At 43.8% G+C, this 15198-nt stretch overlaps 1 protein-coding gene across 2 annotated transcripts in view; it reads left to right on the top strand.

Moving 5' to 3' along the window:
• Positions 1-6461: 6461 nt before the first annotated feature.
• ITGA2 (integrin subunit alpha 2) overlaps positions 6462-15198 on the top strand; it is a 117758-nt gene continuing 109021 nt past the window's right edge. The window contains exon 1 of one of the 2 annotated variants that reach the window (XM_037022016.2): positions 6462-6657. In XM_037022016.2, coding sequence (XP_036877911.2) covers positions 6600-6657 — 58 coding nt within the window. In that variant the 5' untranslated portion in view covers positions 6462-6599. The remainder of the gene's footprint in view (positions 6658-15198) is intronic. The other variant, XM_073236346.1, reaches the window with a different exon arrangement.

The raw sequence follows: 15198 nt of genomic DNA, 5'->3' as shown, positions 1-15198 counted from the left end.
TAACGTATCCCCTTCTCCCCATGGAATTTAGAGCTGACACCTTGCTTTACTCAAATTAACAGTGTCCCTTGAAAACTTCTGTTCCTTGGATTAACATTTCACACTTTGACTATTTCCAAGGGATAGTTCCTTCTCTGGATATTTCATAGCTCAAATAGATGTATGGGTCTGTCAGACCAGCCCTGCAGACTCTGTCTGGATCCTCAAATTAGCTTGCCTGCTCTGAGTGCCTCCTGCTTGGTTGGAGAGCACACAAATACGAATGCACGAATGGTCACACACACACACACACCCCTACACAATTGTGCGTATACTTTTAAACCTCTTTTAATGTTATTTAAAAGTTTATTCAAAGTCTAAATATGTAATGCCAAGATTAAATCAAATTGTACAACTTAAATACGTGCAATTTATTGCATGGAAGTTATACCTTAATGCAGCTGTTAAAGAAAAAACAAAAATAATCACTATTAAATTTTTACATTAAAAAAATATATGGCAGGGTTTTGTGGTAGAGCTGGAGTTGAGATTTAGTCATATATGTCATGTGGAATTAGGTAGTTGGGGAAGAAGGTGGAGAATGGAAAAGAATAGAAGCCAGACTGCAGAGAAATACGGTGGAAAAATTCTGAGCCAGACCCAGAAACAGAGCCAAGGGTCAGTAGGAAATTGTGTTTCTGTATATGATGTGGTAACTTATTTGAACACTTTGTGATCCAGCTACCCTAGATGGAGGTATCCATCCTGGTGTGGGGATGGAGGTCCGGGGATTATGAATGGCTAGAGGTAAATCTCAGTGGATAGTGTAACTCATTGGAGCATAAGCAAGCCTTCTGGGGGAGTCCTCTAAGAATATCAGTTGGAGGGGAGGTAGCAGCCCCTTCATTGTAAGGCAGACTTGCAAGCAGACTTGGCAGCATGAAGTCATCACAAGCTGTGGAAATGGAAAAGGATCTACACCCATTCAGCTGTGACAGAGGGCACTGACTTCAAGTTGCAGAGACCAACGGCAGCCAGGATGGATCTTTGGCACTTGTGTGTAAGCCACAACCCCAGAACACAAGAAATAGTTGAGGAACCTCTGCATGTGAGTGGGAACGGTGGAAGGAGGCTACTTGGGACTTGCATGAATGTGATCTTATCTGCACTGAGAGACTGGCAGGGCTGATTTCAGTTGACAAATGTGTGCAAGTCCCCACCTTGATGTCTATGTCATGGGCTATGACTCTAAAACGAACTGCATTTCCACAGCATGCCATGTGCAAGTGTATGGTTTTAAAAGCTTCAAAAATGTTAGGACCTCTCAAATGTAAGCCTTGAATCATCTTAATTTACCTTCAGATCTAGAGGTTTTGATGGTATAAGCCACCTTCGATATAACTGTACTGTTGAAAAGGTTCATACTGAATCTCAAATGTGTCTAAATGTTCCTTCATTCCCCTGAACGGCATAAACTAGACTGAACTTCCATATTATCTGCTCATATGCCTCATATGACTCCAGCTAGAGCAAGACTCTGAAGACAATATTTGGCAATGAGATTTCAAGCTCTTTGAGCATAACCAGCTCTCTCTATGGAGAGCCTATGTTAGCTACTTTACACTTTACACATGGTGGATGCTAAATAAATATGTGTTAAGTAAATGAATAATAACAAAAGAAGTTATTGCAAGATTTTCAACTTAATTCAAGTGAAGGATCGTGTCAGAAATAATACGAATTAGTGAGAAAGGTAGGAAGTCTAGAAGAGAATTATGCAGGAAACTTAGGGACAAATACTAAAAGATCAAGAAAGGGAACAAGGTTTGTAAGCCAGGAATAGAAGCTTTGCTCTCTCATACGGCATATTAGAGGATGTAGACACAGGAGAGATTTAGATAATAATTAAGATTGAGACTCCTGGCAAAACTTAAGTTCAAAATCTTTTGAGGCTCTCCCATCTTCACTGATTTCATTTTTTTGATGTGTAAACAAAACTCACTGGCCTGCCAGTCAAATAAATACTAATGGCAAAATTGGCTCTGTTTGACTTTTTGATAGTAAACATTTTAAATGCATTTCCCTACAAAAGGACACTAATCTAAATGGTACAATCTAAATTACACACTTCAAATAAAATGGGAGTTAGTGTCATAAGATGCACTAAAAGTTAAATCGCAAAATGGTTTTGAAAGGAAAGGTCTTGGCTTCAGAAAAGCATAAGAGCTACCTGAAGAATCAAAGATTGTATACTCTTGGCAGAGGATTTTAAGAAAAAAATTTCTTCATGAGTGGTGTGATGAATGTGTCAAACGGAAGAAGATTGAGTTAAAATAGTTTCAGGATCAGGACTAGAGGCAGGCCAGGCAAATAAAGGCACTTGCATGATGAAGTTTGGGCAAGGGAAATGATGAATAATTGAAGAGGAAGTTAATCTACACAGAAGAGAATGCAGCACATACACACAGGGAGGTAAAGCCGGGAACTCATGTAATCCCCAATGGTCATACAGAATGGACTGTGTTCTTCTCTTTCCAGTCTCCACTTTTGATTCCCAACACCAGGCTGTAATTCATGTCTTTGGGTGTCTAAAATTTCCACATATCCTTTCAGTTAACTATCTTTAGACTTAGGCTAGTTTAAGTAAGACTGATATTTTTCTCCTTGAAAAAGAACTGATCAAGTGAAACACCCAAGTTTTCCAGAGAAAGCAGGGTAGCCGATAACTATACAGATGGCTTGATCCATCATATGACACATTTCTTCAAAAATAATCTGAAGGATGTGTGAACAATGTTTTCCAATCATAGAGCTTTTCCATGTGCTAAACGACACATTTCCTAACTTCTTCTTTTCTCCGGTTCACCTTAATAAATTAATACATTTATATATTAGTCATTAGTTGAACAAATGTGTTTATTAGTGGAACAAACACTTACCAAATTCTGTCAGGCCCTGTTTTAGGGGCTGTGAGTTAAAAAAGTGAATGAAATATGCTCACTATCCTCAAGGATTTGCCATAGGAGGAACATACGTGTCTTAAAGGTAGGCTTGTGCAAGGAATGGAAACTTACTCAAATTAGACTAAAAGGAAAAGAGAAAATATTAGGAGGGTATCAGAACATTTCACAGTAAAGGTAGCAGATCTCACAGATAAGTAGAAACAGGAAATAGAGATAAGGAACTAAAGCAATCCCTCTCTCCCTCATTCTCTCTCTCTGTTTTCTACAAATAGCTGCAGACTGGCTTTCTCTGTTTTCTCTAAAGAAAATGGCTGCCCCAGGTAAACACAAATTCCTGGTCCATGAGGTCCACAAAGACTCTAGAATCTCTACCTTGATACAAACCTCAGGGAGAGAATGTGACCATTCCAGCCTGGGGCAGATGTCTCCCTGTATCCCCAGGAGACAGGGTTTTGTGACTCAGTGACTTCTCGAGGGGAGTCACGGGACACTCAGAATGACCTACAGATAGAGTTGGCACATTGCTTTGCACACCTGTCATGCACATGAGAACCAATAAGGATAATCAACCCTAGTCATGAGGTATGAATAGGGAGCTGGGAACATGAATTATTTGTTTTGCTTTTTTTATTGGAATTATCTCTTTTAGTTTTGGGTATTATGCAAAGCAACCCAGTGCTTGGAGACCTGTGTGTGAGTCAAGCTCAAAAGATTGTGAGCTTCACTCAGTGTTGTCATGGATTTACTGGGTAACATTTGAGGAGTCACTGATGACTTAATTTCATATTTTCCATGACTACTGTAGAATTTCACATTCACTATCCTTTTCAGGTGTGGGGAGAAGAATATGGAACTGTTTTCAAATTTGTTTCCATTTAGTAACTCTTTTTAGGAAATTATTTGCCAGGTACAGGACTAGACTTGTGACATAAACATAAAAGATTTCAGAGAACCAGCATTTAAGTGAGAAGGTGGAGTATACACATATAACTAAATTTAAGTCACCATAATACATAGAAGGGAAAGATTTTTTTTTTAACTGGGGGAGTCAGGAGCCAAAAACGAAGAATTGGTTCTGAAAAAAGGCGACAGGAAAGCCTCTTTGGTAATATCAAATTTGATTGGAGTCTTGAAGTAGAATCTTAAGAAAAGGAGAAAGCCATTCCAGGCAGAAAAGTTGCTAAGGAATTAGTAAAGAATGTGAGAGGAAGGTCAGTGAATAGGTGAATTTGGCCTACGTGTAGCTACTGCAAGAGGGAGAATGGTGAGAGAAACTTCAGAGGCAGGTTGGGGTTCAGTTGGGAGCTTAAATGCTAATGCACTTGAACTTTATCCTGTAGCCATCTGAAGATTTTCAGCAGACTGATTCTGCATTTTAGAAAGAGAACTGTGATGGTGGTATAAGAGTGGACTGGAGAAAGAGAGGTGGAAGCACACTGAGAGATTATTCAGGAGACTGCCATCAAAGGGGCTTGAACTAAAGAGAAGTAATGGAACAGAAAATAGATGACGTAGATCACCATGGTGGAGGGTAAAGACACCATCGGCATGGTGCGGTGGCCCTGAGGCCTGGTAGTGACCTGGAGATGAAGAGCAGAGGTTTCTGGGTAGTTGTGTAGTGGGAATGAAATAAACGAATTACACCTAGGCAGGATAGCTCCTAGGAAGATCAAGGCAGGAGTTTAACTATTTTGTCTCAGAAATTCTTCACACTTTTAAAATTAACATGGGGCACAGTTAGTCGTTTATTGCTTGAAATCTGAAATGTTTGCCTGTTGTATAAAAAATCTAGCTCCTAGTTTATCCTGTACCTCATGCCACCATAATGTTAATTGTGCTCCAGTTCTGAGCACAAAGCAAAGAAGGGTGCATTTTCCTCTCCTGCATCCAGAGACAAAGCACAGATTCCTGTCTCACATGAAGGGAACTATCCTACCTCCCAAACAAGGATCTGTTCCAAACACTTACTCACATTTCAGTGAGTCAGAAGGAAACAGACAGATATTCATCTGCCTGAAACCTGGCTGACTTCCCACAAGGAGTCTGAGGATAGTCAAGACTGGGTGTCAGGGTTAGTGAGTGGCCGCCTAAGAGCACTCAGGTGATATCTGGAATCTTAGTAAGCAGGTAAGTACCCAGAAAAAAATGCCTTCAAGGGTTTGTCAGGATTAGTAAGCAGACTAAGTTAAGTGACAGGTAAGAAAATAGGAAAGAACCAGAGGCTATACATTTTGGGGTCAAAGCTGCTGAGTTTATAGTCATGATTACAAGCAGCAGTATGTGATAAATACCAACTTAATACTTAAAACATTTGAGCCCCCCAGTCCTAGATAATGGAGAAGTAGAGCATTTGCTTTTGGCCAGTTAAGTCCTTCCCACCTTGAACCATTTACTTCCTGGTGACACTAACCCAAATATCCCATCTCTATAAACATATGGAATGGTGATAATCATAGTGACTAAACTAATAACTCCTCAAGTGTGATTTGTTAAACATTTGATTGCTTCACAAAAGTAGTCACTGGACAGATTTTAGTTTCAGCAACATGCTGGCATATTTGGGCAAACTTTTGGAGAAAACAATTCAGATTTAGAGAAAAGTGAATATCCTGTTTCTTAGATTGGCAAGTAAAAATCCTGGATATGGTTGTAGAATGTTCTCTTTAGATCTGAGACTGAAATAATGGAAGAATACGGTCACGGTGTAATACCAAGAGGAAGAGTCACAGGTTCATAAGTGGGCTCTCGTTCCTTGTGTTTTGTAGTAAACGTTCAAATTTAGTAATCAAATCAGCTCATAGTGTTGGAGAGGAATGAATGAGGATTTTTATCACACACACACACACACACACACACACACACACACACACACACACACACACACACACACACACACACACACACACACACACACACACACACACACACACACACACACACACACACACACACACACACACACACAGTGCTGTTGCAGCAGGTCTTGGTTAAATATACCTCTGATAATCATAAGTTGTGAGCAGATCCTCTTTCCTGTCGAGTTAGTTTCTAACCTGGTCATTCCGAGCTTATTTTTGTCCCTTTCTCTACCCACTTAGGAAAGACAGCGAGAGTCGCGCATCGCGCAGCCCGTAGGAACCGAAGCTGAGGGCTCGCGGATCGCGCTGGCCCTCCCACCGCTGCCGGCAGCCGACGCTGCGAGGGCTGCAGAAGGCCATGGTGGTCCCGGGGACCCGGGGTGGCCTGCGGGCGGGCGTCGGGCTGGCAGGGGGCTGGGTAGTGATTGACTGGCTCTCTCCCGCCGGATGCCCGGCCAGACCCGTCCTGCGCAGGAAAGGCCCCCATGGCCCCCGGGATCGAGGGGGCTGGAGCCCGTGGGAGGTAAGGTGTGGCTTTCGCGGGCGTGGCGCAGCCCAGGTGCGGCCCACGGGCCTGCTCGCCGGGGCTCGGCGGGGCGGGGCCGGGGCGGATCCGGTGTTGGCCGTGGCGGAGGGGCGGGACGGGGCGGGCTCTGGCGCCCCAGGAGCTGCCCGGCAACTTTTCCCAGCTCGCAGCCGGGCGGGAGAGAGAAGCCCTCGGGACGGCCTCGGGACCGTCTCCGGGTGCTTGGGTGCCTCTGCACACCTAGAGGAGCTACGTCCGCGGGACAGGCTCAAGATGCGGCCGGGACGGACAGGGGGCGCCCCGCTCCGGCTGGTGTTGGTGCTCAGCCAAGGTGAGCGAGGCGTTTGCTGCGCCTGGGCTGCGGGTCCCGGGGCGGGAGCGGGAAGTTAGGAGAGACGGGGGCCCAGGCGCGCGCGTCTCGGCTCCGATTCCACGAGGACCCAGGCTTCCAGGCATCCCAAGCGGGCGAGTCCCGGTTCCCGCTCTTCTCCGCCTGGTGTCCCCATAAGGCAGGTAGCACGCTGGAGAGTCGGCGGCGCGCGCTGCGGTGGTAGGCACTCACGCACGCGCACTCGCGCCTAGAGGGAGTGGAGCTCAACGGGTGTCCGGGAGGAGGAGGGTCCTGCAGCCCGGCTTAGGCAGGTGCCGCGCCAGACCCGCCCCTGGGGCTCTGGGGTTCGGGGGACTCGGGCCCTGCACGCAGCTGGCCCGTCCTCTGCGCGGTCCTTGGGGGCATTGCAGGACCCCTGGAGCCCAAATGCTTATTTTTTAACTCAAGCGTGTGAATAATGCCCCATCTCTACAGGGCGCAGCACTGATGTTTCTTCCCATAGGGGACATAGAAAAACCAAGCGCCTCTTAAATACTTGGCAGAGGGAAATTCTTCCTTCCCTTCTGCCTTCCTCTTATTGTTGTAACGTCGTCTGTTCAGCGAATGTAAACTTAGGCCAGGAAAAGTTCTTTCCACTGCCTTGATTTTAGCCGCCACAACGTAAGAACCCGAGCAGCAGCTCTAACTGCAGGGAGGTAAGAGCGGAGCCCACCAGCAGCCTGACTTCTTTTGCACTAAGTAGAGAAATGAGGCTGGGGGATCCCGGGCTGCTGCGCGACCGTCCTCCCTCAGGAGTACTTCGACTAGACCCTACCCAGAGCCTAGTGTGTGCTTACTTTAAGAACTTTAGTTTACTTGGGGGAGGGGGAGTCACATTTGTATTTTGTCGTTTGAACAGCTATCAAAACAAAAAAATGGCCTGATTTTCAAGTGTTTTTACGAAGAAGATAAATATTTCCTAAGGTGTCCTCCTTCGAGGCATTTATTCAGCGATTTTTTGTTAGGGAAGAAACTAATCCAGCATTTTCCCTGGGTCAGAGATAACAGAGAAGTAGCCCCCCGCATGTCCCCAGCAGAGAGGAGGCATCATTAGGTTTCCTTTCTCACCCTGCATCTCCTGCCTCATACATATTCCCTCCTGGGACTCCAAGAATGTTTTAAGGGGCCATCAAACGCTAATCTGGGGGTTTCAGACAAAGTTGGATTCACATGAAAATCAGTCCCTGGAACACCACAACCTTCCCAAAAGCTAACAGACATTTAAATCCAAGCTTTTCATATCTCTTTAATTACCCATTAATAGCTGTAGAAACATAACATCATTTTCGTAACTGTGAAGTGTTGAGGCTTGTTTTTTAAAGAGCAGTGAGAAACACTTAAGTGGAATGTGTTGCTGCAAGGCATGAAGTCAGATACAGAGACATTAACTTGGAATTAGTCAGGGCAACTCAGTGCAAGCAAGCAGAAGTGATTTAAAATGACATCTGTACAAATATTTTGTATGTTTATTCCTCCTTCCTGCTCTAGAAAGAATACTCAGGAATACTTATATTTGCATACTCAAGGAATAGGTTTTCTCTTAATTTAGGATGTTCATAATAAATCTTTGTCATTTGTGATATCAATCAAGTTTCCTAGGGAAGCAGCATCATTTTTTGATACCATAAATACCCAAGATTAACATGAACAATTGAAATTTCCAAGTCAATGATAGATGAAATTCCTTATAGCATTAGTCTATCTGTATAAAATTTTTGACTATTCATTATTACTATACACACACATATATAATTGTTCATAAATTATATGCATGTACAATTATGTAATATAAACAACATACCAAAAATTTAAATGCGAAAGGCCTATGTGTGTGTGTTTATACATCTTGCATCCTTTCCAGCATACATGCCAACCACTGTGGAAACGACAAACCCTCAAATCTCATTTTGGCACCAAGATTCAAATTCACTTCCAATAAATACATTCAATAAATACATTCTCATGGGTATTTAAGAAAAAGCAGTGCTCATAGCTTAGTTCTGTATCTGTCACCATTCATTGGTCATTCCCTGGGTTAAGTGCTTCTAGTCACTGAAGTGGTAACCAGCAGGTTGAGGAGAAAAGAAAGACCATAAGAGGCCTAGATAATCCATACACTGAGTAATAGGTCCGCAGAGGAAGGGGAAATGTAATCTTAAAATGCACGGTGTCAATTACATTCTCTAGTGTGTTGCCAGGCCAAGGGTAGCCCGGGCTGCTGGGCCCTGGGCCTCATCTTCTCTGCTCTCTGGTACCCTTGCCTGGAGTCATCACTTCTTCAATGAGTATTTTCAAGTCCTCTCCCTAATTTCTCCTCAAGCTTTAAATATTCTAATCCTTTCTAAGTGAACAAGTCCTCCTTTTTATAGGTACTTTGGCAGCCCTTCATCCCAAACACCCTCCACCTCTGGCTGCTGCTCTCCTTTTGTGTCTTCTGCTTTCCTGGCTGTTCATAGTCTCCTCCACAGGCTCATCTATTTGGCCTGCTCCCTGTTGGTGTTTATAGAGTTCCACCCTGGATCCTGCTCTTCATTCTACCAGTTCTCCCCTCAAGTCAGTATCTCCAGCCAGACTCCTCTGGTGAATCAGTATTTCCATCTATTCCCAAATACCTCCAACTAGATGTCGTACAAGCATGTCAAACTCAACATGCCCTCAACTGCAGACAACACCTGTCCTCTGAAATTTTCTACCATGTCATCTACTACTATTAATGGCAGATTATCTTTAATGACAGGAATGCCATTAATGCCTGTTAATAGCAGGAATCTTTTCCCATTTTCAGCCTCACAGCCAGTCTCCATGTTCTGTCCATCCTCCTCCCTAGTTCATGCAATTCTGCTACCTTCCAGTTCAGGCCCTCACATTTTCTTGTCTGGACTACCATAGTTTTTAAACTGGTTTTCCAGTTTTTGTCTCATCCCTCCAGTCCATTTTCCTCCTCATCACCAATGTTACCTTTCTAAACACTTACCTGTATTGAGTCAGTCCCCTGATTCAAACATTTGTGTTTCCCCATCTCACAAAGGGGAAAGTCTAAATTTCTTTGGCATGCCAATAAGAAGTCTTTCACCATCTGGCTGCAGCCTTTCTATTCAGTCTTTACTACCTGCTCCTGCACACACATACACACAACCACACGCACTATACATATGCACGCACACAAAGCCCCCGCCCCAAAGCCATATACATACACCTATGTACACCCTCTGGATTCTTACTGCACCTGAGGATACCATATTGAGTCTTAGAATATCTTTGCATTCACTGCCTTGATGCTTTTTCCCTTTTTCTCTCATCCTTTTGCAACTCACCACTGTCATACGTTAAAAGAGACAGCCCCAAGTAAGATTATGAAAGGTTTTTCTTTTAGAAGAGAAAAGGAAGTTTGAGGTAATCGCTCATTTCTGGGACCCTCCCTGAACCCGTCTCTCCTGTCCTCTGAGCCCCAACAGCCTTGGGCCAATCTCTGATAAAGCAACGCCCTGCCCTCTCGGCTCTGCAGCCACACCTGCCCAAACTTGACTAAGCTTTGCTCTCACATACAGTGTACCAGCCACTGTTTGATTTGGATTCATGGATTGGGGCTCAGAATTCAGTATTTAAAAACAATTACAAATAGGTTTCTGATGTACAACCAGGTTTGGAAGCACTTCCTCTTTCCTAACAAATTAAAATTCCAATATTGCCTATAGCACCTTGTGAGATGACCACCAAGATAGGTAGATTTCAACATAGCAAGACAGCCAGTGCGTCAGTTCAAATGAATTCCCTCTAAACTGGATGCTGACTGCTCCTGTCTGAATGTGAGAACAGCCTCAGGCATATTAAAATGGAGAAGTTTATTAATGTAAAGGGATGAGCTTCTAATGTTAGAATTTAAGATATTCAGGAAGCTAAAGACAGACATTCAGTCAGCTTGTCAAAAATAAAGAATTTCAGGAAGACTGGGAGAAATATTTGGGACCCAAAGTACCATCCTGACACAATAAATGTTATCTGTAAAGTCACAGGCTTTAGTCTGGCCCCCCAGCCCCGCCTCGCTTGGGATAGTACTGAAAGATTCAGCACAGCATCAAGGAGAAAAAACATGGGAGGCTGTCTGTCATTCCAAGCAAGCCAAGGATATGGAAGCTTTTTCATTTGTTATGCTGACTAATGTTTTACCTGGAGGGACACATAGAAAGATGGCTGCCAAAAGAGCAGAATCGTCGTCCCACCCTTCTTGAGTCAACAACAGCTTCTGTGTATGCAAGTGGGGCCTGTGATGCCCTGCACATAAGCCACCGGCGCTCACTGATCTGGCTACAGTGAATTCCATAAAACTAGTATTTGACCCTATTTTTATGCAGTAACTGCTTTATGTAAGGCAACATGCTAGGCCCAGTGTGGAACCGTAGGAAATCTGAAGTAGTCCAGAGGGGTTGTAGTATATTTGCAAACAAGTCCAAACAGAAGGAAGGACCTTGTCTCCCCTGGAAGGTGCCTACCCAGTTTCTGACCTTCCATTCTCCTTTCTGACAGAAGTCCAGTTACTGGGGTACCCCCTCCTGTGCACAGCTAGGAGAGGCAGGGAATGGGGAGGGGTGATTGGACTGAGCCAGGCCTGGTGGTTCCATATAGCTCACTGGTGTCTGATTTAGAAATGGGCATGTAATGCAATTTTGCCAGTGAGATATGCACAGAGATGCTCAGGGACTTTTGGGAAAGAATTGTTCATTCTTATGAAAGATACTGGTTAAGAAACACATTTTCAGATTTAGATGGACCCTGGAACAGGTGGAGCCTTCTTGCAGCCATGCTGGTAGCTAGCTTGGGGATAAAGTCAAAACACTAACCTAGTGGAAATAATAGGAAGCAGGTCCTTGATATTGTCATTCCTTGAGTTTCTGAATTTGAAATTGAGAGCCATCAACTCTCAGTGTCTTAAAATATTTCCATGTGATTAAAAACTTGGTTATGTTGCCTACGCTTGTAGCGAAGTAACATAAATTTCTCTAATGTAATACATGTCATATGGTTACATGTAATTAACTGCTCAATGAGTAGTATAGAACCACATGTTGAGTTCAGAGAGTGTAGAGGTATCCCCGTGATGCATTTAAGCGTCAAGCCTCCAGAGGAGTCTTCCTGGGGGCAGGAAAGAATCATTGCAATTCAGGTCTGGGAAGGGCCTCGGAGAGCAGACTCCAGTTCCCTCCCACCTGAAATGGCAGTAGCGGTAGTAGGTGATAGAAGATGGAGAACACATAAACAGGAATAGGACCCATGTCTCCTCGTTCCTGCACCAGGTATTTTAGGTACTTGAATGGGACCGGAGATCATTATGCCCAGGACACGCTGTTCCAGGTACTCACAGAGAATAGGGGATAGCAGGCGCCTGACCATGGCGGGCCTTGTAAACTATGGCAATGTGGGTTTTATGCTGAGACAATGGGAAGGTTTTGAAGGGCAGTAAGCAGGGGAGGGACATGGTCAGCTTTGCTCCTTAGGTGGATCCTTCTGGCAGCAAGGATGGTGGATTGAACAGGACCAGCCTGAAGGCACCGGGCCACTTGGGAAAGAACTGGCTCAGTGTCAGTTGTAGTTCAGTGCACCAGAGAGAGAGGGTAGTGGTAAGAACTCAGATAGTGGCAGAAGGGAAAGATGGCAGGGGTCAGGTCTGAGAGATATTAAGGAAGAATAGACAGGATTTGGTGATCCATTTACTACAGTGGCAGCGAGAGAGGGAGAAGATAAGGCTGAGGCCGAGGTTTCTGACGTGGACAACCCAACACGATGCCATTTACCCAGACAGGGCGTGCTGAAGGAGGGCACGTTAGACGGACACGGCGATGAACTTGCCTGACAGGGTGGCTTTGAGGCATCCAGACGCTTACATCTGGTTAGCAGATAAGTTACATACAGTGGCATCAGGAACAGGAGAGAGAGCAAGATGGGGACGGAGACTGAGGGGTCAGAGGCGTCCATAGAGCAACTGAAGATGTGGCATTGATGAGTCAGGTAGAAGACAGGTCAGCCTGTCCTGAGGAACTGCCTCAGAGCGCCTGGAGAGGAAGAGCCCAGGCCACGGACGAGAGGAGGCGCAGCTGGAGTGGCGGAAGGGGGACTGTGGGAAGTAGGGCGCCACCGAAATGCTCTGAGAGAGAACAATAGGATCGACTTGACGGAGGTTGAGCAAGTGTGACAGCCTGGCAGGGGCAGTCTCCCTGGAGTGAGAGAAGGAGAAACCAGAGAAAGAGAAAAAAGTGGAGGGACAGGATGGGAGCGACTGCCTTAAACAAACAAACATGACAGAGACTTGCATAAAAATTATTATAATGCTTTTTTTTTACTTCTATTTCTTATGGTGTTGCATAGTATACTTACAATTTGGGGAAGTTACATTGAAGCATCTGTGGGTGGTGGGTTCCATAACACAAGGGAGGCTGAGGAGAGAAAAGCAGTGTTGATGTCTCTGGAAAGGAGCAGAGAAAGGAGGGGAGGGAACCGGACGACCCACCTGGACTGCTCTGGCACCAGGTTGGAAGCCAGAAACGATCACATGAAGGAAGGCAAAGTAGGCGCTGGGATGTGAAATGCAGAGGATATTAACTGATGAGAGGAAGGAGCCGTTGACCAAGACACGAAGAGGAGACGAGAGCATGGGGACAGGCACCTCCCACCCTCCAACGTGGCTGCATGGAATATGCCTTTGGTTTCAGGACATACTTACCACAATATAGTAGTTACCACACATGAACCTAGTTTTAATTAAGCTTTGTGCTACTTTTAGGGTATATAATATATAACCACATATTATAATATAACAATATTCCAATTCTAGTAGTAGAAGTAATATCAGTGTCTTAGTCAGATTTCCTAAAAAGCAAAGTTCTTTTAGAGCGATATAGACTTATGTTTCTCCAGTTAAACTTTTAATTCTTTATTTTTATCCAGTGTAATAAGGATCCTCAAAAGAATCTTTTCAGAAATCATAGTTCCATGTAGCAGAGAGAATTCGTGTTGGCTTTGAAAGGTTCTGTTGGTAGTAAAATATTAAAGCCTTTTATTCTGTGTATCAGTGGTGTTTTCAAAGCATTTTTAAACAATTTTCATTTAGTCATATAATTTAGAAATGAATGTTGATTCTTAATTTTGTTAAAGTGAAATTCATTCAAAATGCTTATATTTAAGTATTTTATTCAGTCTGTGCCTGCTGACTTCTGTACCCGTAAATTACATGTACTAACCAGTATAAGCTCAGGCTGCATATTTTGCTAGTGTTCTTAGGTCCAGAGAATATTGGGACTGACCATAATTTTCAAGTATCTTTTTCTTCCTTTGACAGCATTGTCTGTTCTTCTGCCCAAATAGTTCATAGCAGCCTGCAGTTTTGTCAGTGAAGATCACTGCATTTTTATTCTGAGTTCTGAAAGGGCAGATGCAGTTCTTCCTTTTATTCAAGGGACTAGGGACAGTTACTATTACAGAAGCCACACATAACTCCTGATCATTGAAAGGCACTCCGGATAAAAGTGAGGTCAATGTCTAAACAAGCACTGGAAATAAAAGAGCGATGGACATTATACTGTCAGTGTAAGAGATTATTTCATTGTGTTTTGAAAAGCATGAGCAAAGCTGTTACCCCCCTGGATGCCTTGAGTTTTGGCAGTTGTCATTCTCCTGATTCATGTGAAGGTGGCCTTTGTTTGTCTTTGTGCAGGCCTGATCTCATTTCCACGGCCACCATGTGGAAATTCAGACTGAAGGCCAGCTGGATCCGGTCAGTTCAGTCAGATAACTCTACCCCAAATTGCTTCCCAGTTACCTTCAAGCCCTTTACCCAGATAGCTTCTTGGGTGCTTGTTAGAATACGGACGCTGAACCTTCTGGATTTTATAACCATTCCTAAACTATATTCTGAATGCTAGTATGCAAAATAGGTATTTCAGAATGATTGACTTAGTTCTCTGTGTATTTACTAACATTATTCCCTCGGGAAAAAAATTAATAAAAGCCTTGGAAATTGGGATGATTGTATATGATCTTTATTTTATTTTCAGTACAAAGATGTAATAAATAGTCCAAAAAATGTCTTAATGCAGAATCGAAAGATGATTACATAAACATTTTGTGTAAATGTCATAGTGTTTTAGTCCATCTGGCTGCCATATCAAAATACCACAGACTGGGTGGCTTATGAACAACAGGTATTTACTGCTCACAGTTCTGGAGGCCGGGAAGTCCAAGTTCAAGGTGCCAGCATGGTCACTGCCTGATGAGAGCCCATTTCCTGGTCCATAGCCAGCCCTCTCACTGTGTGTTCACATGACAAAAGGTGCTGGGGTCTTTCTGGAGTCCCTTTTATAAGGCACTATTCATGAGAATAAAGCCTAAGTACTTTTTATGACTCTGCTTTTTATACTGTCATCCTTTAGGGTTCCAACATAGGAAGTCTGTGTTTGGGGTGGGGAAGGGTATAGTACATAGTAATTTAGAAATCCCTTTTATTATTACAGT

This window comes from Manis javanica, chromosome 1 (assembly GCF_040802235.1).
Source record: "Manis javanica isolate MJ-LG chromosome 1, MJ_LKY, whole genome shotgun sequence".
NCBI classification, from domain to species: Eukaryota; Metazoa; Chordata; class Mammalia; order Pholidota; family Manidae; genus Manis; species Manis javanica.
The sequence above is the reverse complement of the archived record's forward strand: the minus strand, read 5'-3'. Positions and strand labels throughout refer to the sequence as shown.